The sequence below is a fragment of the Podarcis melisellensis genome (genome assembly GCF_964234715.1).
Source record: "Podarcis melisellensis genome assembly, chromosome: 6".
In the NCBI taxonomy this organism is placed as follows: domain Eukaryota; kingdom Metazoa; phylum Chordata; class Lepidosauria; order Squamata; family Lacertidae; genus Podarcis; species Podarcis melisellensis.
In genome coordinates this window covers 22,274,211-22,296,066 of record NC_138538.1, presented here as the reverse complement: position 1 = coordinate 22,296,066, position 21,856 = coordinate 22,274,211, and the positions used below count along the sequence as shown (strand labels likewise).

The window sequence follows — 21,856 nt, the reverse complement described above, 5'->3', positions numbered from 1 at the left end:
GTCCACTTTGCAGCGTAGGGCCAAGTGCCTGCTTGTGACCCCCTCTCTGGGCTCCTGGGACAATTTAACTAACTTCCAAGTTACAAAGGAGAACAGTCATATATTAATGTGCTACCAGGATATGACGTTTATAAGGCATGTGTTGAACAAGTCACAGTTTCTTTCCCAGCTCAAAGGTAACAGTACATATAAATATTTCAATTTCTACAGAATGCACACATGGCTGTTGAAAAAAGGATATGCGCATGACAGTGCAGAAGAAAAGTGTTTTTAAGGAGAGCAGGAATTCATTTCTCGCATCTCTATAAGAGTTATTTAAAAATGCAATTCAAAAACCCCTCCTACATGTGTCAAGTATGAGAACCAGTTGGTTTTCTTTAAAACAAACGAGCTCACAATGGTTTGTCCCAGTAATTTTGGCAGCCCATGGATCTATGCAACTGAGCAGAGTAGTTGTTAGTGCCATGTTAGACAGTGAACACTGACACAAGACTTGATAAAGGAAGTGACGCTTCATTTCCTTTATCATATCAACAGCAGCACGAAAAATTAAATAGTGTCACAGGCCCCAGTGGTGGTTGAAGCTTAAGGCTACTTAAAAATGACCAGCTTCGATAAATTAACACAATGTGGGAACCAATTTCTTCCACATCATTCTCACAACATATCCTTCCCATACAAGCAGTTACTAGAAAAGCACCTGTGAAAATACTCTTTAAAGTGTGAATACAATTCTTAGTGGGAAAAGAAGCTGCAACGATTCTTAAGTGCACAAAAGAAAGTGATTCAAAAAAGGCTAGATTTTTGCATGAATATTTATATACATATACCCCCCCCCAATACCAGTAAATAGTTGGACAGAATATATATTAACCACCTGTGCAAACGCATATGTTAAATGGAGAAACTCTAAATTAGAATGCACAGAGAAGTTTCATGTAGCCATCCTGACTAATGGGAAGAGGAGCTCAATTTGCCCATTGATAATCCACTAGTTGTGCCTAGAGTAGTTTGGGACCATGGCTGGGCACTGAGTCTGAGTGAGATCCAGACCACGTGCAGCAAATTTATGGTAACAATGAAGCTGCTGCACAAGCAGTGTAGACATGACGGTTGCAGAAACAGGCAAAGTCGAAGTAGTCATTTGATCAGTACCAATCGGATCCTAAAAAGGAGTGAAGCAGAAAGTGTCAGCTTCACACATGCAGCTGCAACACTTTCCTACTTGTCCCTCACCTTGCCAAGCAGATGACCTTGTATGAATAGGTCCTTCTGTGTTAGCAGTTCTCAACATGGAACCATGTCTTTGCATCAGGTCCCCAATGAAATGCTTGGGCCTGCTCTCCTTCCCTCCCTCTTACATATTTTGGCCAAAACCAAGTTTCTCACTCGATCGCTGTGCACTCCTTACCAACCCACCTTGGTCACTGAAGAAATGCTGCCGAGTTGCTCTTGTGGGATGCTTCAGAGATTTGGTGCACTTGCAGTACAGCAACAGCTTCCTCAATCTAACAAAAGCAAAGCCCAGGATCAGACAGTCATTTATTACAGCCAGTTGTACTGAGATAGATTCGGCAAATCAACATGGAGGCTCTTTAACAATCCTATGTGCATTACTCTTCCCTGAAAAGCAGAAGTGGAATGCCTGTGGCCTGCCAGATGTTGCAGGACTACAACTCCCATCATCCTTGGCCCCTGGCCATGCTGGCAGAGTCAGCTGGAGAACTGGAACTCAGCAAAATTTGGACAGCCATAGGCTCTCCACCCAAAGCAATTTAGAGACTGATGTGGATGGTGTGTTAAAGCCACTTGGCTGCTTTAGGATCTAAAGAATCACACACACAGGTCCAAGCCTCTGAAGGAAACTTCACTCATTTTTTTTCTCTGTAGGTACATTCAGACAATTAAGATTGCCATTTTGGAGTGCCAAAGTCTTTCTGGGCTTTGTCATAACAGATCAAGGGAGATTCGTGCAGCAAGACTTGTATTCTTTACATTTCTGATTCTTTATTGCCCATTGGCTCCATCTTCGTGTGGTTCCAAGGCTGACGTTGCAAGCTCATTTTTCTCAACAATCTTACTGTAGAAGTTCCTTGAGTCAAGGAATAGTAACAAATTTCATGCAGAGCCACTGAAAACGCCCTCTTTCATTGGAACTAGTTGGCACCCAAAATTGCAGTATGCAGGCTTTGGAAATACAGAGAACTCTTCCTCACACCAATGTGGAAGGTAGGGGAGAGAAGAGAAATAGATATCTCTGAGCCAGAGCTGGCCAAAGATGTTTTGCAGCCTGAAACAGAAAAGCAAGTGGCGTCCTGCCCACCCCAACTTCAGACGCATAATACCATGGCCTGTCACAGGATTTTCAGCATCAGAAGCACCTCCCGAGAGTAAAAAAATAACAAATTTGGCAATTAGCAATTTGCTGTCTTTTCATGACATCCCAAAAATCAGTCTAAGGTAGCCATCCGAGGACAGATCTAAGAAGCTCAGTTTCTTTTCCCGAGTGTGAAAAATTACACAGAAGGAAAAGTGTTACTGCAAACAATTAGGCTAAGGCCAACCTGTGAGATACAGTAGTTCTTATTCTTAAACATTTTTGCCACCCTTCACCTGTAGATCTCAGGGCAGTTTACAACATAAAAATACAAGGGAGAAAAAACCAAAATACATAGTAAAAACGAGCAAAAACAAACCAATAACCCACCCTCCCCCTCAAGCAAGTAGCTTGCCAGACCCACTCTCTGACACAGATATATTAATGCAGTTACGCTTTTTAAAAACTTTCTCAACTGCCTTAATGTGCATTAAATGGTTTCTTGAAAACTTCCTACCGAATCTGAAAGCTGTTAATAACACCCTCCCAACCCTCCAGTTATACACGCTCTCAAAGGGTGATTTAATTTTTCATCTCAGCCTTCACCCCCCCCCCCGACGTTCTGTTTTTAATGCCAACATCATCCAAGCATACTTTCCAAGTCTTCAGTTTGTTGTAACACATAATGTTCTTATCAAAAGGGCATTAGACAAATTCATGGAGGACTTACTAGCAGTTGTTGGCATCAGGTCTGTCTCAAGAGCCAATGGAGGTGAAGTCACACTGGGGTGAAGTCACACTGCTGTGACTTTGGGGTGAAGTCACACTGCTGCATTAGCAGCACAGAAGTGACCTTCAAGGGGCGCTAAACCTGGGTAGTGCATATGGAGGTCCTGGGCTGCCCAGACGACAAGACCCCCCTCTCAACCTCGCTGATGTGGTCCAAAGTAATGCAGAGAAATATGCTTGGCTGCAGAAGTTGCTGGAAGGAGGCTTACAAGGCACCATCCAACAGTCTTAGGGACCCCACTCCAGATTTGTGTAGTTTATTCCTTAGACTTTTCTTCTGAAGATACCCCACATAGCAATGAAGGTTAAGGATAAAGAGTTTTGCTTCTCCTAGATGGACTACCTTCCCAGGTTGACGAGTCCCATCTGCCACTGGATTTACTAGTAGGAAGGCTACATTCATTTTATCCTCCATATTTCAGAGGCTGTATAAGTATCAGCTGCTGAGGAACAGCATAACCATGGCTGGGGGGCTTCTGGGTGGCCATCACTATGGGAAAACAGTATTTTGGACCAGCTGGACCATTTGCCTGATCCAGGAAGGATCTCCTTAAGTTATTATTCATGCATTGAAAGCCTATGCAGCTGAAACACTAACTGCTTAAAAATAGCTCCTCTAGTATTGAGAATGGAATGGCTCATAACATGGTGGTCATTCAAAGGGCTGCACATGCAGTCTTTGCAAACCAGCCAAAACTAGGAGAAACCGCTGCATACACACACACACACACACACACACAGAGCACATTGTGTCATTGCCACTTTATAAGTAAAAAAAGTAGTTTTTAATCTCAGCGAGGAAATGTGTTTCTGTGTGGGATACATCCACAAACATACACCGCATTTGGTCAAGGCACAAATGCACCAGGAATAATTAGAACACGCACACATGTACAAACAGGTGAAAAATGGACTCAGCTGGGGATGGCAGAATGGGAAAAAGCAACATTGTGAAGGCTTGTAGTCAGAGATGGAGTCTTTTTACTATCAGTTATCCCACCAGGCTTTCAAAATCTCCTGGCCCTTAGGGATCATTTCAGTTCCCCAATAGTCTCCTGCTCCATCACCTACTTCTGGGGGGGGGGGGAAACAGCCCCACTCCAAGCTCTGTAAAAGAGAAACCCTTCATATTCTGAAGGTATGCATATCATAAAATTTACAGATAAACAAAACTCAAATCAGCACAATATATTTTAATTGCAAAATTTGGGGATTTGCAATGGCAGAGTTAGCGGTTTTTATTTTACAGCATGAAATTCCAGTACCTTAGAGTGGAGGGATTCGGGTGACTCCAGCATCAGCAGCAACTCAGAGTTATCTATCTCCAGCAGCATACCTGTGATCTTCCCAGCCATGGAGGGGTGTAATGAGTGAATCAGAGGGTAGAGGCGTTCACCTGTGCACAGGCAAAAGGGACAGAAGCATGCATCATTCAGAGTGGGAAAACCCCATGGAGCTGGCCCTATTCCATTTTTTAAGCTTAGGGGTAATAGTGGCCCAGGAGGAACACTGGGGAGTGGGAATGCTTCAGTTCTCACATGAAAAACCATTTTTAAAAGTTCTGGTGAGGCCCAGAGTTACAAGAGAAAGCAGGCAGAAGAGGTAAACAAATTGAAAAGATCACAGGAATTTAACTGGATGTACCGTATAAGGATACTGGGACACAGTTGGCGCTGTGGGTTAAACCACAGAGCCTAGAACTTGCCGATCAGAAGGTCGGCGGTTCGAATCCCCGTGACGGGGTGAGCTCCCGTTGCTCGGTCCCTGCTCCTGCCAACCTAGCAGTTTGAAAGCACGTCAAAGTGCAAGTAGATAAATAGGTACCACTCTGGCGGGAAGGTAAACGGCGTTTCCGTGCGCTGCTCTGGTTCGCCAGAAGCAACTTAGTCCTGCTGGCCACATGACCCGGAAGCTGTACGCCGGCTCCCTCGGCCAATAAAGCGAGATGAGTGCCACAACCCCAGAGTCGGCCACGACTGGACCTAATGTTCAGGGGTCCCTTTACCTTTATAAGGATACTAACATCCATTGCCATCTAGCAGGTACCCCACCCCCAAAAGGAAACGTCTACTAGGAAGGACTGTCTTAAGGGAAAGCAAATTCAGATACCCAGCTGGTCTACCTCTTTATTATCCTCCCTGTTTTCAAGCTGCTGCCGCAGGCATTGTAAAAGACTTTCTCCTTAAATGACTGCATGCAGGCCTGGCCCTACCATTAAGCAGTGTGCAGCATCTGCCTCAGGCAGCAAACACTGGAGGGGCATGGAGTAGCAACAAGGTAGTGAAAGACAGAGCTCTGTGGGGCACATAGCCTGCTCTTCACCCCCTAAGCTAATCTGCTGCCCTCAGGTGCGGTGGACGATGCACCCATTGTTGACACTGAGATTTGACTGCCCATTCCAAGTCAGACTTCATACATTATTTTTCTTTTAAGCGCTACACATTTGCATAGGCAACTCCACAGCCCTATACACATGTCAATAATTTGGCTGTGCAAACAAAAAGCAGAGAGGAGGGCATCTTCATGCGACAGCGAATGCTCAGCTTGTGTAAGGTCACTGCACAAACCGCCGCTTGGAGAAACAGCAATGCGTCATTGTGGAGAAATAGCAGCTTGGCACCAATGGGAGTTGTCCCCCCCTCCAAAAAAAATCTCTGATTGTATTGCAAGGGGTATGATTTTTGCAGAGCTGGATAAATTATTTGCCCACGTAATGTAGACCTGTTGAGAACCAGGATTTCTCCTGCTTATTATTTAAACGAAACAGAATAAATGCCGAATAAGATTGGCAGTGATGCATTTAATAATAATAATAATAATAATAATAATAATAATAATAGTTTATTTATACCCCACCCATCTGGCTGAGTTTCCCCAGCCACTCTGGGCGGCTTCCAATCGAGTGTTAAATACAATGAAGCATTAAATATTAAAAACTTCCCTAAACAGGGAAAATTCCCAGTCCACGGCATTGTTTTTTAAAACTGCAGATTGAAATGGGAAATGATGGATTTTGTGAACACAGGAGAAAGGGAGATAGACCAGAAACAGAATGATCCATCCCTAATTCCAGCACTCTTTACTCATGCCATGCTTCACACTGGCCAGTTTGGCCTTTTTTGTTGCAACGGAGTAAGATTTACCTTTCAGGAACGAGGGAGAGAGAGAACACAGAAATAAACTCCTTCAACCCATCACCACTATAACCATTCTTTGTGAGGAAAGTATATATTGAAGAGCAGGAGTTTCTGCTTGCACAGTGAGGTGCTGTGTGCTTTGAAAAGGAAAATCCCTCCAGGAAAAGTCCTTTCCTTAAGTACACTTACGGGGGCAGGAAAGGAAGAGTATGCCCAAAGCATACCCAAATACCCAAAGCAGGTGGCAGCACAGGAAGAGCCTGTGCAGTCCGGCTGTTAGTAATCTAAGAAACTCTCGGTTCAAATGCAGTTGGCACGCAGCTCAGCCTCATCAGATCATGTGGAGGAGAGCAGCAGCTGCTCAGTCAGCAGGAAAAGAGCTGCTACTCATGATACCTGATCATGTCCGGAGATCCCTGCTGCCAGACCCACCACAGTTGCTAGGGAGAAAAGCTGTGATTGACAGGGCTCGGGCTGGGTAGCCAGTCCCTTAAAGCAGGGCTCCAGCTGAAGTGTCATCATGGCTGCTAGAACCATGCAACCAGCTGCCAAGGTTGCTTTCATACTACAGTCTGCTAGCACTGCTGAGATAATTGCTTTTCAGAAGCAGAATGGAAAGGATACTGAATATACAGTGGTACCTCGGGTTAAGTACTTAATTTGTCCATTCTTAACCTGAAACTGTTCTTAACCTGAAGCACCACTTTAGCTAATGGGGCCTCCTGCTGCCGCCGCACCACCAAAGCACGATTTCTGTTCTCATCCTGAAGCAAAGTTCTTAACCTGAAGCACAATTCCTGGGTTAGCGGAGTCTGTAACCTGAAGCGTATGTAACCTGAAGCGTATGTAATGTGAGGTACCACTGTATTATCCTGCAGCATCCCCTTCCCCTAGCCAAGACCCTTCTGCAATGTCAGGTTGTAATTATACCAATCAGCAAACGTCCTTTCCAGTGTTCATTCTAGTTTCCCGTTTGAAGGTTCTGCATGTTTCTTTATTTAAAGCGAAGGTCTCAGGGCAGAAATACAGAAACAAAATCAAATTAAACTATACAAACTAATAGAACTAGTGTTCCCAGAGCTACAATTCACAGCACCCGTAAACTACCGCTCCCAGGAATCTTTGGGGGAGGGAAATCATATGCTTTAAACATGCATTTAATGTGCTTTAAATATATGGTGTTGATCTGTGCTAAAAGCCTATGAAACTAAGCAAAGCCCACAATGAAATCTCAAGCCAATAGAACCACAAAAGACAGTAAAAAGGAAACCGTCTCCCAGTTTGTTCAACATAGTTTTGGGTAGTGTTTTCCTAATGTGGGATTCCTACCCACAACCCTGAAATTAAGAGTCTCATGCTCTACCAGCTGAGCAGAATGCATTGCCAGCAGCACTGAATAACTACGGCCAGATCCTGCATATTCGGGGGAAGCCAAAAACAGTTTCCAAGCTGCAGAGCGGCACCTTTAAGTTTAAGGTTAAAACTCTTGCCCAGAGACATAGCTAGCTAGCTAGCTAGCTGAACAGGGCACCTCAGAAGGGCAAGCTGCCGATGGAGGACGACGACGCACCACAACTCACCAAGCATTTGCTTCTGCTCCTGAGGAGGGGCTGCAGCCAACATGGATGCTGTGAGGGGCTCCTGTCCGTGGACACGGACAGCCGGTTCTACAACCTGCAGGCCAATAAACAGAAGACAACAATAATAGCATGGTCCTCGTGTGAGTTCCTGAATGACACTCTGGAGGGGGAGGCGGATTCTGATGGCAGCAACTCCTCTTCCTGCACCATCTGAAGCTCCCTAAAGTAGATAAGAGGAACCAGCTGCTCTTGGGGCTGCAACTACCATCTTGCCTAACTGCTGGTCAACAGTGTCTGGAGACAGGTCACGTATCCACAGCTGTGACCAGAGGAGGAATGACCACTGGGAGGAGCTCAGAGAGAAGAAACACCACAGTGCATCAGCTGCAACACAGCCGGATGCCTTCATCTGCCCCAGCTGCAACAAAACATGTCTCTCCCACATCAGTCTCTATAGCCACAGCAGGTGCTGCAACCCTCAAGTGACTGGACCTCACCCCCCAAGGAACACTTTCATCAGGAGAAGCTGGAGAAATGAGAAGATGGTGGCGTTCAGCTAAATTTTACCCACTGAAATTAACGCACGTCACTAAGTTAGGTCCATTAATTCCAATGGGTCTACTGTGAGCAGAACTGAATTGAACCCCCCCCCAAAAAGTGTCTTAGCAGAGAGTTCTGCTTAGTTCTTTTTACTGAAAGTAGACCCACAGATTTAGGCCACCACACATTCCTCTAAATCAAAGATCACCTGTGTGATCTTTGGTTGGTCTGTTCCACTTTGGGAACCACTAATCCAGACCTAGGAGGGATGTGGGTGGTGCTGTGGGTTAAACCACAGAGCCTAGGACTTGCCGATCAGAAGGTCGGCAGTTCGAATCCCCGTGACGGGATGAGCTCCCATTCCTCGGTCCCTGCTCCTGCCAACCTAGCAGTTTGAAAGCACATCCAAGTGCAAGTAGATAAATAGGTACCGCTCTGGTGGGAAGGTAAACGGCGTTTCCGTGCGCTGCTCTGGTTCGCCAGAAGCGGCTTAGTCATGCTGGCCACATGACCCGGAAGCTGTACACCGGCTCCCTCGGCCAATAAAGCGAGATGAGCGCCGCAACCCCAGAGTCGGTCATGACTGGACCTAATGGTCAGGGGTCCCTTTACCTTTACTTTAATCCAGACCAATTAAACGCCAAAAACTAGAACACGCTACAAGCCCAAACTCTAAAGGCTGCGTGCACAACATACATTGAAAGCACACTTAAAAAAAACACATGACACACACAGAGAATCCAGGGAACTGCAGTTTATCCCTTTACAGAGCTATAATTCCCAGCACCCTTATTCTACAGTTCCCACAATTTTTGCAGGGGGGGTGGCACAGAGCTTTAAATGCATGGTGTGCACACAGCCTATGTTAATGGCATGATCAGAAAAATCTTCCACATTAAGGAGTGGAGGGAAGAAAACATGGTCTATACAATATCCTTTGTTCCACAACTGAAGGCGAGTTACCTGGTGCATTGGCAGAGGTGCCATGGTGCCCAGTGGCTGGGCATTCCTCACGGCTGAAGAGTACTTGTACTGGGAAACGCCACGTGGTAGGGCTGTTGAGGAGGATGCCCGAGTGCTGATAGTCTGGGTTCCTATGTTGGCTGAAATGGGAACAGGAACAATTTGGAAGGGTACAGAGAGAGGAGAGATGACGTATCCCATCGTTAATGCCATGCACCCTTTGCAGAAGCCTTTTTAAAAGCAGGCTTCCCAAAATGGTGCAGAAGGCGGGGAGAGGAAGATGGCAGTTCTCAGCTGCAACCACAGCTGAGGATCTCAAAATCTCCACTGCAACGTCAGTACAATTGGGTGGTCCAATTGTAATAAAACACTCCTTTCATGTATACAAAGCAAGCAAAAGGATGAACCTACAGATGCCATTGAAGCAAAGGCTAAACTCCACACCAATCCTTTTATAATAATAATAATAATAATAATAATAATAATAATAATAATAATAATATATTTATTTATTATATATACCCTGCCCATCTGGCTGGACTTCCCCAGCCATTCTGGGCGACTTTCAAAAAAACATTAAAATACTGTAATACATCAAACATTAAAAGCTTCCCTAAACAGGGCTGCCTTCAGATGTCTTCTAAAAGTCTGGTAGTTGTTGTTCTCTTTGACATCTGGTGGGAGGGCGTTCCACAGGGAGGGCGCCACTATCAAGAAGGCCCTCTGCCTGGTCCCCTGTAACTTGGCTTCTTGTAGTGAGGGAACCGGCAGAAGGCCCTCGGTGCTGGACCTCAGGACCAAGGTCTGGAGGAGGCATGGTAAGAGCAACTTGTGTACCTAATCTCTCAATTGCTATGGGAGCCCATAGAAGTGAATGGCTCCCACTCAGCCTACCCTTATTGCCATCACCCTGGCACAGGTTCCATTTCCTGGTAATGCTACACTGTGACAGGTTTCCCCAAACTGGATTATGCATAAAATAATTGCCACCTGCATCTAAGCACACAGGCACGCACCATTCCGTTTGATGATGAACCATCCGCATTTCCTAACTTACCCACTCTCTGGGCATTGGGAGATACCCTGGGAGCCTGAGTGGACGCTTGTCTCATGGTGCTGATGTTGGACAGCGGGCGCCTGGGAGGTGCAGTAGGCCTCAGGACCGGGCTGGCTGGGTGATAGGATGCTAAAAACATTGAATACTTTCATCAGAATTTGGAGGCATAAGAAGCGGGGGGCATTCAGAGACGTTTTATCCACATAAATTAGTGAACATGGAAGAATAAGAAATCAAGATAACCAACTTTTTATTAAAGAGTGGAAATGGTTTATTGAATAAATGAGCAAATTTCAGTTAATTTGGATACGCAGAAGATATTAAAAATAAATTTAAAGAACCGCAGAAAGAAGGGGAAGGAAGTTAAGTTTTGAAATGTTAAAATGATTGTAAAATTAGTGAAATGTATAAACCTGAAATATTTTTTTAAAAATAAATAATATAAATAAATAAATAAATAAATAAATATAAATAAATAAATAAATAAATTAGTGAACATGGCTAAGTTAGGTCCATTAATTCTAATGGGTCTATTCTGACCAGAACATAACTGAACACCACCCCTAGTGTCTTAGCCGAGAGTTCTGCTTAGTCTGTGGGTCTGCTTTCAGTAATGAGAACTAAGACCTCCACACATTCCTCTAACCCAGAGATGGGGACCTGCAACCTATTGTTGGACTCGAACTTTCATGATCCCTGACCATGAGCTGGAGTCCAGCATCATCAGGTCCCCAGCCCTGTGCTCTACTGAATTTGCATGCTGACTTCACGAAAATACTGGGGTCCCAGCACCAACCAATAGCATGGTAGGAGTTCCATACCAAGTGCAACCTACACCCACATGCTCTGCAGATGACCAAGTCCTTTTTGAAAAAACAAGCAAGCAAACTCACAGGGAGGCCTAGAGGGCTGCATATTCCAACGGGAGACAGGGCGGACTTGGGCAACAGGGCTAGGACTGTAGAAAGTAGTTCTGGTTTGAGGCTAGAAAAAAGGCCATGAAACAAAGGAAGAAGATACATTACTATCCTCACATCAGCCCTGGGGCAGCTTGGACTACCGAAAGCACCAAGCCTGGAATTTGAAAAGATATGTGGCAGTTTTTTTTGTGTAGCTTTGAAGGAACCATCACCTGAGAATTACTTGAGGCAGATTAAAGGTAAAGGGACCCCTGACCATTAGGTCCAGTCGTGACCTACTCTGAGGTTGTGACGCTCATCTCGCTTTATTGGCCGGGGGAGCCGGCGTACAGCTTCCGGGTCAGGTGGCCAGCATGACTAAGCTGCTTCTGGCGAACCAGAGCAGTGCACAGAAACGCCGTTTACCTTCCCGCTGGAGCAGTACCTATTTATCTACTTGCACTTTGACGTGCTTTTGAACTGCTAGGTTGGCAGGAGCAGGGACCGAGCAACGGGAGCTCACCCCGTCATGGGGATTTGAACCGCCGACTTTCTGATCAGCAAGTCCTAGGCTCTGTGGTTTAACCCACAGCGCCACCCGCGTCCCCTAAACCATAGTTTGGCACTATATGTAATAAACTCACAGGAAGCCTCAGGCTCATGTTCTCCTTCAATGCCTGAGGGAGGAAATGACAAGGAAAACACCTCTTGAATGTACATCTGAGAAGAAAGAAGGCCCAGACTTTGCTGGGCTGAAACCTACAAGGTCTTCCAGGTTGACCTTTCCTCTAGGCCACACAAAGGAAACTTGAGGTACAGACCCTGTTTCTCCTTTGCACATCATTTCCCCCTAAGGATTCTGGGACCTGCAAAATTGGTTGCTAAGCCACTCTGGAAATTGTAGCTCTGGGAGAGGAATAAGGCTCTTTTAACAACTCTACGCATCCTTAACAAACTGCAGCTCCCAGGATTCTATGGGGAAAGCCAGGACCGCTTTGGCTTGAACAACTCACAGCTGAACGGGTGGACTCTATTGCAAGATTTTTTTTTTTTGTGGTGATGTAGGCAGAGATCTAAAAAGTTCTTATGGTGTTTGATCTGTGAAAACATTGTTATACATGCATCCTGTCATCTCCCAATATGGCGGTTAGATTGGAATGCAATGGATTTGCAAAGTGCATTAAGTTGCAGTGCAATAGCATCTTGTCTGCCATCGGTGCTAGTCAATGGGTTTCATAGAAGTAAGCTGTAATAGCAGCCTCTTTACAAACCTTACCTGTGGAAGGGAGGGCAGGAAATAACCTGTCGGAGGGAAGGAGCAGAGGATTGGACCAGGCAAGGCCCTCATGGTAGCTAGTCTCTGCATGTATTGGTTGGTGAGAATAGCTTTCCTCTCCTCTTTCCTCTGAGCAAGGGCCACATACAAAGGCTTGGCACTGACAATCCTCCCGTTCATTTCAGTCACAGCCTTTGTGGCCTCTTCTGGGGATGAAAAACATACAAACCCAAAACCTTTGCTGTGTCCACCCTCTGTCATCACCTAAAATTGAAAATTAAAACACTGAGTCCACTGAGTGGATGGCAAACGGCAGTCTGAAGAGCACAGGCAGAGAGACACGGACATCGAGATGAGCGGAATAATTGGCAACTTTTCCTAACACACGCAAATATACTCATTGGGGTGAACTGCTCTTGAGTCCCACCAAACTCAATAGGAACAAAGGTCAACTCAAAGTCCTTGTTTTCACTAAATGGGGAGGCGCTGAGTCATTATGACAATAAACATTCATTGTACCCTGACATAGCAGCAGGGGAGACATGGCGGCACACACCTTCAAGCAAACCATCATAACTAAATGATGGTTTGACTGATAATTTCAAAACTTCATGGATGGTCCCCAACTAAATAGGCTTGTAGATGCATCTGTACCAAATCTGCTGTAGAGAGTTTGGGGATCCCCACGCCCAGAAATAGACTTAGGGAGAAGAAAGGGAGGAGAAGTACATCTGGGCAGCCAAACATCAATGTACTGGTGGATCTATTTAGTTGGATTTCGCACACAGTGGCCTCCACACCTCCCAGACTGGGGGCTTGCAGAGTTCCTAATAACTCTGTCAGCAGTCCCACAGCCATAGCTGTCAACTTTCAGATTTGAAAATAAGGGATCAGCAGCCTCACCTGTCCCGGGGACAGTCTATGGGATATCTAACAATCCGGGATAGCAGCGGGAAACGGCGCTGGAATAAGGGAATTTCCCACCAAAAAAGGGAAGGTTGACAGCTATGCCCACAGCCAGGCCTCACTGCCTTGGCTGCCTTCCTTCTGTGAGCGCTGTAGTTTTTTGAAGGACTAGATGAAAGTAGTCCAGTAGCCAGAATTCCAGATGGAATCATTGCAGAGAAGGCAAGGAGTGGATAGGGGCAGATCACTGGATTATCCCAGTGGCAATTTCAGCCTCAAAACAGCAGATGAGGCAGCAAAACTGGACTGCTTTCTGGACTGCCTTGTTTTCAGACTGTAGGTGGAAGGCTCATGCAATTTCTCCTTCCATATAACCACCCCCAAATCCCTGCGTGTTAAAAAACATCAACAGCCTGGTGTTTTTGTGTTTTGATTTTTTTAAGGAGGAATATGGAAGGAGCAATCAATCACATGAGTCCTTGCCAATGGTCTGAATGAAAGTTTCACAGACAAAAGATATTTGGTTACAAACATAAGGGGCAGGATTCACCTAACGAGTCCCATCAGTGACAGACTTGCACAAGGTCTTCCACTTGTGCAGTGGGGCTTTTCCCTTCCCCGTGTGCCCCCTGAAATTGCCTTGGGGCAGGGAGGGTTGTTCCATCTGAGAAGCTGACATGCTTGAGCGGATGGAACATTCAACATAGATCAACATTGAATACCCACCATAGATCTTACCTTGGCACTAGTGATAGTTCCATAAGGAGAAAATTCGTTCCTCAGCCGTTCATCATCAATCCCATCATCCAGATTCTTTACATACAAGTTCACACCCTAGGAGCAAAGAGCACAGACACTTTCCCATGTGTTCATAATATTTTTTAAGTAACATTTATGCCGCAGCTTTCCATTTTAAAATATGCACAAAAAAGAATGTTTCCAACACTCAATCATAAGGCTGGAAGGGAACCAAATGCCATCCAAACCAACACCCAGTGTGATGGGACGATGAGCTGCTTGTGCGTAAAATGCAAGTCCCTCAGAGTTTGATCAGGTTTCCAAACCTCTGCCTGTGACGGAGCCCCTCCAGCATGGCTGCGTCAATCACTAGTAGAATCCGAAAGTGGCTGCTTTCGGAATCGTTTCCAACATAAAAGCTCTTTAACGGAAACACGTCGTCTGGCCCCTCGGCGTGACAGTTTCCGGCGAGGTGTGGGTGTCCCTATAGGAGGTCCTGAGACCTCCCCACTGTTTTCGCTGGAAGCGTCTCTGAGCCATCCCTCCGACTCACTTTCCCTTGGAGTTCTTGCTCGCCCTCTACTGGTTCCCTCTTCCGCTGCTACTCCTCTCTCAACCTCAGTGAGCCTTTGCGCCCCCGGCGCTTTAGATGGCAGTTCCCTGACATCCACCTCCCCTCCAGGGCCCCCTTCACCCCCTCCCGTCTCCTCCCCTACTGGCGGTGAGGAGGTAAAACCCCTGAAAGAACCTCCTTCGTCTTCCGACGTCGCGAACACTTCCCTCCACTTGTTGCTGTTCCTACTCTCTCGGTAATCTTCGTCATCAGAGTCCACTCCCTCTTCCAACTCCGACTCCGCGAACCCTTCCATTTCCTCTTCCTCATCGGTGGTGCCGAAATACTCCCTCCTAAACCTTGCTATCGGCTGAGGTTTCCTCGGGAACCTTTGGTGGAACGTTTCTGTTAAAACCTCGTCATTGACTTCCTCTGCATTCACCCAGGTGTTTTCTGACTCCGGTTCCCCTTCCCACGCCACCAAATACTCCACCTGATTTCCCTTCCACCTGGAATCGAGGATTTCCGCTACATGGTTGCGGCGTTCCCTCTCTTCCAAGGCTGGTCCCCTGACGTACTCCCCTTCACGTCCCCCCCTGTATGGTGACAGTAACGACCTGTGGAACACTGGGTGCAATTTCATGTGGTTGGGTAATCGGAGTTTGAAAGCTACCGGGTTGACCTGCTGAATGACCTCAAAGGGTCCCAATCTTCTGGGCCTCAATTTCTTACAACCCCCTTTGAACGGCAACCCTTGGGTTGACAACCACACTTGATCCCCCACCCTTATGGTTTCACCTTCCCTTCTGTTCTTGTCTGCCTGCTTCTTATATTGTGCCTTAGCCCTTTCTAAGTTGAGCTGGAGCTGATGATGGATCGCTTCCATCTCTTCTACAAAATGTTCAGCCGCTGGGACGCTCCATCTCTCCCCTCCTTCCCCTGGAAATGCCCTGGGGTGACACCCGTAATTAGCCAAAAAGGGACTCATCCCTGTGGACACATTCTCCGCATTATTGTAGGCAAATTCTGCCAACGCCAACTTTTCGACCCAATCGTTCTCTCTGTCATTGACATAACACCTCAGATATTGTTGAAGAATGCCATTTGCTCTTTCCGCCTGCCCGTTGGTTTCAGGGTGCCGGGCAGTTGAAAAATTGACTTCCACGTGCAGCAAGCTCATGAGCTTCCTCCAGAACCTGGAAGTAAATTGTTTGCCGCGATCTGAGATCACCCTCAAGGGAGCCCCGTGCAACCTAAAGATGTGTTCTACAAACAACTTCGCTGTTTCTTCCGCTGTGACTGCATGTGAGCATGCTACAAAGTGGCACATCTTAGTTAACAGGTCTACTACTACCATGATGGCTGTTTTCCCCTTGGACTTTGGCAGATCCGTCATAAAATCTATTGATATCGCTTCCCAAGGCCGTTCTGGTGTGGGTAATGGTTCTAATAACCCTGCCGGCGCCCTTCTTTCCCCTTTGGCTCGCTGACATTGGTCACACCCTCTTACATACTCCCTTACATCTTCCCTCACCTTAGGCCACCAAAATTCCCTGGTAACCAACCACATGGTCTTGTGTTGTCCAAAATGTCCCGCCGTGGGGCTATCATGCAACTGCTTGAGTACTCTCCCCCTCAATTCACCTTCGGGTATATACAGTGCCCCTTTGTAATACAATGCCCCATTTCTTTCCTCAAAACCTCCGGGGCTCTCGCCCTCCCCCCTGAGACCTCTGAGCTTATCCCGGGCATATTCATCATTTTCCGTTTCCTCTACCAGTTCTCGTTGCCCCACCAGCGCCGCCCCACACACCCAGCGGTCCTCAGGGATGACATGTCTCTCTTCGATCACCCCCTCCCCTTCCCAATACTCTGGTTTGCGTGAGAGCGCGTCCGCCCTGACGTTTTCTGGGCCTGGCACATAACAAATTTCAAAGTTGAATTTGGAGAATTCCTGTGCCCATCTCACTTGTCGTTGGTTGAGCACTCGAGCTGTTCTCCAATACTCTAAATTCTTGTGGTCGGTGCACACTTGCACCTTGTGTTGTGCCCCAATTAATAAATGTCTCCACCTCCGGAATGCTTCGTGAATGGCAAGTAGTTCCCTGTCATACACCGTGTAATTCCTCTCGGATTTATTCAGCTTCCGCGAGAAGAAGGCACACGGTCTCCACTCCGACGCACTCCTCCCCGGTTGAAGAAGGACCGCCCCTACCGCCCGGTCGGATGCATCGGTTTCCACTCTCATGGGTTTTCGTAAATCCACATGCAGAAGTTGTTCTTCCGAGGCGAAAGCCCTTTTCAGTTCTTCAAAGGCTCGATCCGCCTCTACCGTCCAAACAAATTTCTTCTTGCTGCTGAGGCAGTCGGTGATGGGCGCCGTCAAGTGGGCAAAGTTCTTGATGAACTTCCGATAAAAGTTCCCAAACCCCAAGAATCTTTGCACGTCCTTCTTGGTCTTCGGTGTCTTCCATTCCAGTACCGCTTGGACCTTGCCTGGATCCATGGCCAATCCCTTGTCTGACAAGCGGTACCCCAGGAATTCCACCTCCTTGGTATGAAACTGGCACTTCTCCAGTTTCACCCACAGCTGGTTGGCTTGCAGCCTGCCCAACACTTCTCGAACGTCCCTCACATGCTGTTCCTCATCTTCCGAATACACCAACACGTCGTCTAAAAAGGCCACACAATTCTTGTAGAGCAAAGGTCCCAGAACGTGGTTTATAAAAGCTTGAAAACACGCGGAGCCCCCTTGTAGACCGAAGGGCATAACGAGGTATTCAAAGGCTCCCAAAGGGGTAAACATGGTGGTCTTCCATTCATCTCCCTTCCTTATGCGTATCAGATTGTACGCCCCCCGCAGGTCCAGCTTTGTAAAAATCTTTCCCTTCCTTACTCTGGTCAAAATGTCATCAATTCGGGGCATAGGGAAAGCCAGGGGCTCCGACACTGCATTGAGGGCCCTAAAGTCACACACCAGTCTCGGTTTGTCTGTGTTCTTTTTGTCCACAAAAAACACTGGGCTGCCCCCCACCGCTCGGGACTCTCTGATGAAACCTCGCTTCAGGTTTTTGTCAATGAACTCCCTCAGCTCCTGCATCTCCCTGTCTGACATGGCGTACAGCTTGCCTACTGGGAGTTGGGCCCCAGGGAGTAGGTTGATTTGACAGTCAAAGGGTCTATGCGGTGGCAGTTTGTCTGCTTCCCTTTCGCTGAATACGATGCTCAGATCTGCGTATTGCGGGGGCACCTTCCCTTTGTCCATTACTTCCATCCCGGCTAGGGTGACTCTGTCTCCTCCCGAAACCTTCCCCTCCTTGCAGTGTTCTAGGCAATGCGCTGACCCAAAGGAGACCACCCTCTGATGCCAGCCCACTAGCGGATCGTGTAGCGCCAGCCAGCTCATCCCCAAAATGATGGGCGCTCCTCCCAGGATGGCCACATTAAACGCTATCTGTTCGGTGTGCCTTGCCACCCTCATTATCATCGGGACAGTCTGTTGGCTAACTTCTCCCCCCAACAGCTCTCTGCCGTCAATCGTAGTCACCTGCAAGGGGTTACTTAAAGGGATGGTCTGTATCTGGTGCTCAGCTGCAAACTCCTTACTCATGAAATTACAGGAGCTGCCTGAATCCAAAAGCGCCTTGATCTTTAGTGGGTGTCCGTTTGGCAGTTCTAGTAACACCTCTATCACTAAAGCGGGTCTGGGAGGTTCCGGCATGGGCACTTTCACTGCTCTTTGGCCTGGCTGCTGTGCCCCGACGGTGGCAGCCAGGCGTTGGCTTTTACTTGCTCCTTGCCTTCCTCTTCCTTTCCCCCAACAGCTCCTGCCATCCCTTGCCATTCCTTTCTTTGTGGGCAGACTCTGGCAAAGTGCCCTGGCTGTTGGCAGAGATAACATCTCTTGGCGCTCCTTCCCTCCTTCTTCCGCCCTTCACTGGGATTTGAAACTGCGCGCGCCCGCGCTGTTCCAACTTCCATCGGCTCTGCCGGCGGGAAAGGTGGCTCTGGAATGTCTGGAATGCGGAACTCCCTCCAACGGTCTCCTTTCCCTTCCCGCTTTTCCAAAGCCCTCGCCTCCTGGCGCGCTCCTATGCACAGCGCAGATTTGGTTAACTGATCCATAGACTCCGCCCTGGGCCCCCGGGAAAGCTCATCTTTGACGGTTGAAGAAAGCCCCTCTTCGAAAAGCATTTGGATGGGCTCCGCCGATAGGTCCCACCCCAATTTATGAATCAGCATAGTAAACTCAGTCCAGTACTCACGGACAGATCTGCTTCCTTGCTGGCAAGCCATTAACTGCCTTCGCACCACCCCCTGCTCAATATCGCTGGAAAACATCAGGTCCATGGCACGAAAAAACTTCCTCGTGTCCTTTAGGATCTCATTATTCGCTGCCATCAGGGGTCTAACCCAATCCTTCGCCCCGGATTCGAGATGGCCAATCACAAAAGCCACTCGCGATTCCTCGTCGGGGAAGTCATCAAACTGCAAGTTTAGAGCGTATTGCATCTCTGTTCTAAAGGCATGATAGTTCCTGGGATCCCCCCCGAATTTCTGCACCAATCCTGGCACCTTTCTGGCGAGCGGGGTGGTTTTCTCCTTTCCCTTTTCTGCATCCTGAGCCCTCCTCTCCTCAAGCCTCGCCGTTTGCAGCGCCAACTGGATCTCCAACCCCCTGTACCTTTCTTCCAGGCTTGGACCCCCTCCAGCTGCTCCTGCTCCTCCGGTTCCGGCTGGGTTGCTCATGATGCTTCTCCCTGCACAAGCTGGCTTTCGGTGACTTTCGGATTGCTGTGATGGGACGATGAGCTGCTTGTGCGTAAAATGCAAGTCCCTCAGAGTTTGATCAGGTTTCCAAACCTCTGCCTGTGACGGAGCCCCTCCAGCATGGCTGCGTCAATCACTAGTAGAATCCGAAAGTGGCTGCTTTCGGAATCGTTTCCAACATAAAAGCTCTTTAACGGAAACACGTCGTCTGGCCTCTCGGCGTGACAGTTTCCGGCGAGGTGTGGGTGTCCCTATAGGAGGTCCTGAGACCTCCCCACTGTTTTCGCTGGAAGCGTCTCTGAGCCATCCCTCCGACTCACTTTCCCTTGGAGTTCTTGCTCGCCCTCTACTGGTTCCCTCTTCCGCTGCTACTCCTCTCTCAACCTCAGTGAGCCTTTGCGCCCCCGGCGCTTTAGATGGCAGTTCCCTGACACCCAGCATTCAAAACTCCCATTGTTCTGGGTGCATTTTGCGACATGGAATTTCATTAGCGCGAGCAGTTTCTGAGCTCTGGGCGCAGTACTGCACCTAAGATTTCAAATTAAAACTGCAGAGTGGGAGGAAAGGAGGACCTTTTTTGCCTCCCCACCTCCAGCTACTCTAAAGACTGGAGAAGAGACCTTCTTAAGAATATTAGGGGTGGGGGGTGCGCAGGGGAAGGGCTATACCATGTGGAAAATGGACATAATATTTTAGCTGCAGTTCATTCATTTTCAGCTTTGTATTCTTGTTATTAAAAAGCATGCCCAGACATTCCATTGTTGCACCCATAACCTAGGTTTAAGGTGCCATTTAGCTCCTAGCTTTCATATCTCAGTTTCTAACACTACCAACACCTCAATACAACATACACTACAGCTTATGTAAAGATCAGATTCCTGTAAGAGGGAATAGCGCTAAATTGTTACTACCCATCACCTGCGTAGTGTTTTATAACATTATTGCGCTTTCTCTCAATGAACGCCATCCGAATTTGCCGTGCTCAGGCGACAGAGCCCTTTAATCTGCTTTAATTGCACAATCCTAAATTCCCATTACAGTGGTACCTCGGGTTAAGTACTTAATTCGTTCTGGAGGTCCAATCTTAACCTGAAGCACCACTTTAGCTAATGGGGCCTCCTGCTGCTGCCGCGCTGCCTGAGCACAATTTCTGTTCTCATCCTGAAGCAAAGTTCTTAACCCGAGGTACTATTTCTGGGTTAGTGGAGTCTGTAACCTGAAGCGTATGTAACCTGAAGCTTATGTAACCCGAGGTATCACTGTATGTGCTTGAATCCCACAAACAATATAGAGATTGTCTGGAGGCACCCTTCAAAGCTTTTACCTCAAGGGATAAGCAAACCAGCCTTATTTTCATTGAACCTTTTTCTTAAAAAAGCATCAAGGTAAAACCCAACAAATTTCATCCCTTGCCACAAACAGGAACCATTACCATGCACTGTCATTGCAGGTGACCTGTGCCTCAAGAAGGGACCACAGTTCATCAATACAGCACATGCTTCCCGTGAAGGGGCTTTCAGGTTCAATTCCTGGCATCTGGCATTAGAGGAATGAGGGAGTAGCAGGCGACGGCAAAAGCCTGAGACCCTTGAAACCGTAGAGAACCATTGCCAGTCAAGAATAGATATGAAATGGCCTAACAAATGACCTGACCTGGTAAGCTGCTTATCCTTCACTAGCTCTCAGTGAAGCAGGACTGAGAAATATGGATTTCCTCTACATGGCCCAGTTACTTTACAAAATAATAATGGCTCAATCCTGGAAATTGTTTTACTGCTTTTAGTTTACTGATTTTGGGATCTTTCCTATTTTACCCTTACATTATTTTATTGTAGACCAAGGGGGACATACAATTACAGGTTGAAATTTGTTTCCACTGTTTTTGGTACTGGAATTTAAATTGCTGTAATCCTTCCGCTGGTGAATGGTGGGTAATAAAAGTTATTAGTAGCAGTAATAGAAACGATGCCTGCAAACAAATAAATAAATATTTATATTGGAGAGCAACCGCAGCATTTGAGATTTCGAAAGTCAGCAGGTGTGTTGCTTTTTAAAAAAAGTGTACCTTGCCACACTTGATGACCTCATTGTCACTTAGCATTACCTGGTATCTGTTTACTCTCTCCTGCTTGATCTGCTCAAATTTGCGCTTCAGTTCACTCTGACGTTCCATCCTCTTCTGAGCTCGGCCAACATACACCATTCGCCCATTGATCTCCGTCCCATTCATGTCTTCAACAGCCTGCCAGGAGACCAGGTGTTAACATAGACGGTTGTGCATAGGAAGAAGTCCCACGACTAACTCCACCCCTCAATAGACCACACATCCGT

The 21,856-nt window shown here is 47.2% G+C and overlaps 1 protein-coding gene across 3 annotated transcripts in view; it reads right to left on the bottom strand.

Annotated features, from left to right (window-relative positions):
* Positions 1-101: 101 nt before the first annotated feature.
* Positions 102-21,856, bottom strand: part of PABPC1L (poly(A) binding protein cytoplasmic 1 like) — a 32,750-nt gene continuing 10,995 nt past the window's right edge. For 2 of the 3 annotated variants that reach the window (XM_081916886.1, XM_081916887.1), the window contains exons 7-16: positions 21,630-21,767; positions 14,203-14,298; positions 12,559-12,822; positions 11,277-11,367; positions 10,384-10,512; positions 9,327-9,466; positions 7,824-7,917; positions 4,372-4,502; positions 1,420-1,508; positions 102-1,165 (exon numbers count right to left, since the gene is read on the bottom strand). In XM_081916886.1, the coding sequence (XP_081773012.1) occupies positions 1,425-1,508; positions 4,372-4,502; positions 7,824-7,917; positions 9,327-9,466; positions 10,384-10,512; positions 11,277-11,367; positions 12,559-12,822; positions 14,203-14,298; positions 21,630-21,767 (1,167 nt within the window). In that variant the 3' untranslated portion in view covers positions 102-1,165; positions 1,420-1,424. Of the gene's footprint in view, positions 1,166-1,419; positions 1,509-3,921; positions 4,239-4,371; positions 4,503-7,823; positions 7,918-9,326; positions 9,467-10,383; positions 10,513-11,276; positions 11,368-12,558; positions 12,823-14,202; positions 14,299-21,629; positions 21,768-21,856 lie in introns of those variants that run through there. The other variant, XM_081916888.1, reaches the window with a different exon arrangement.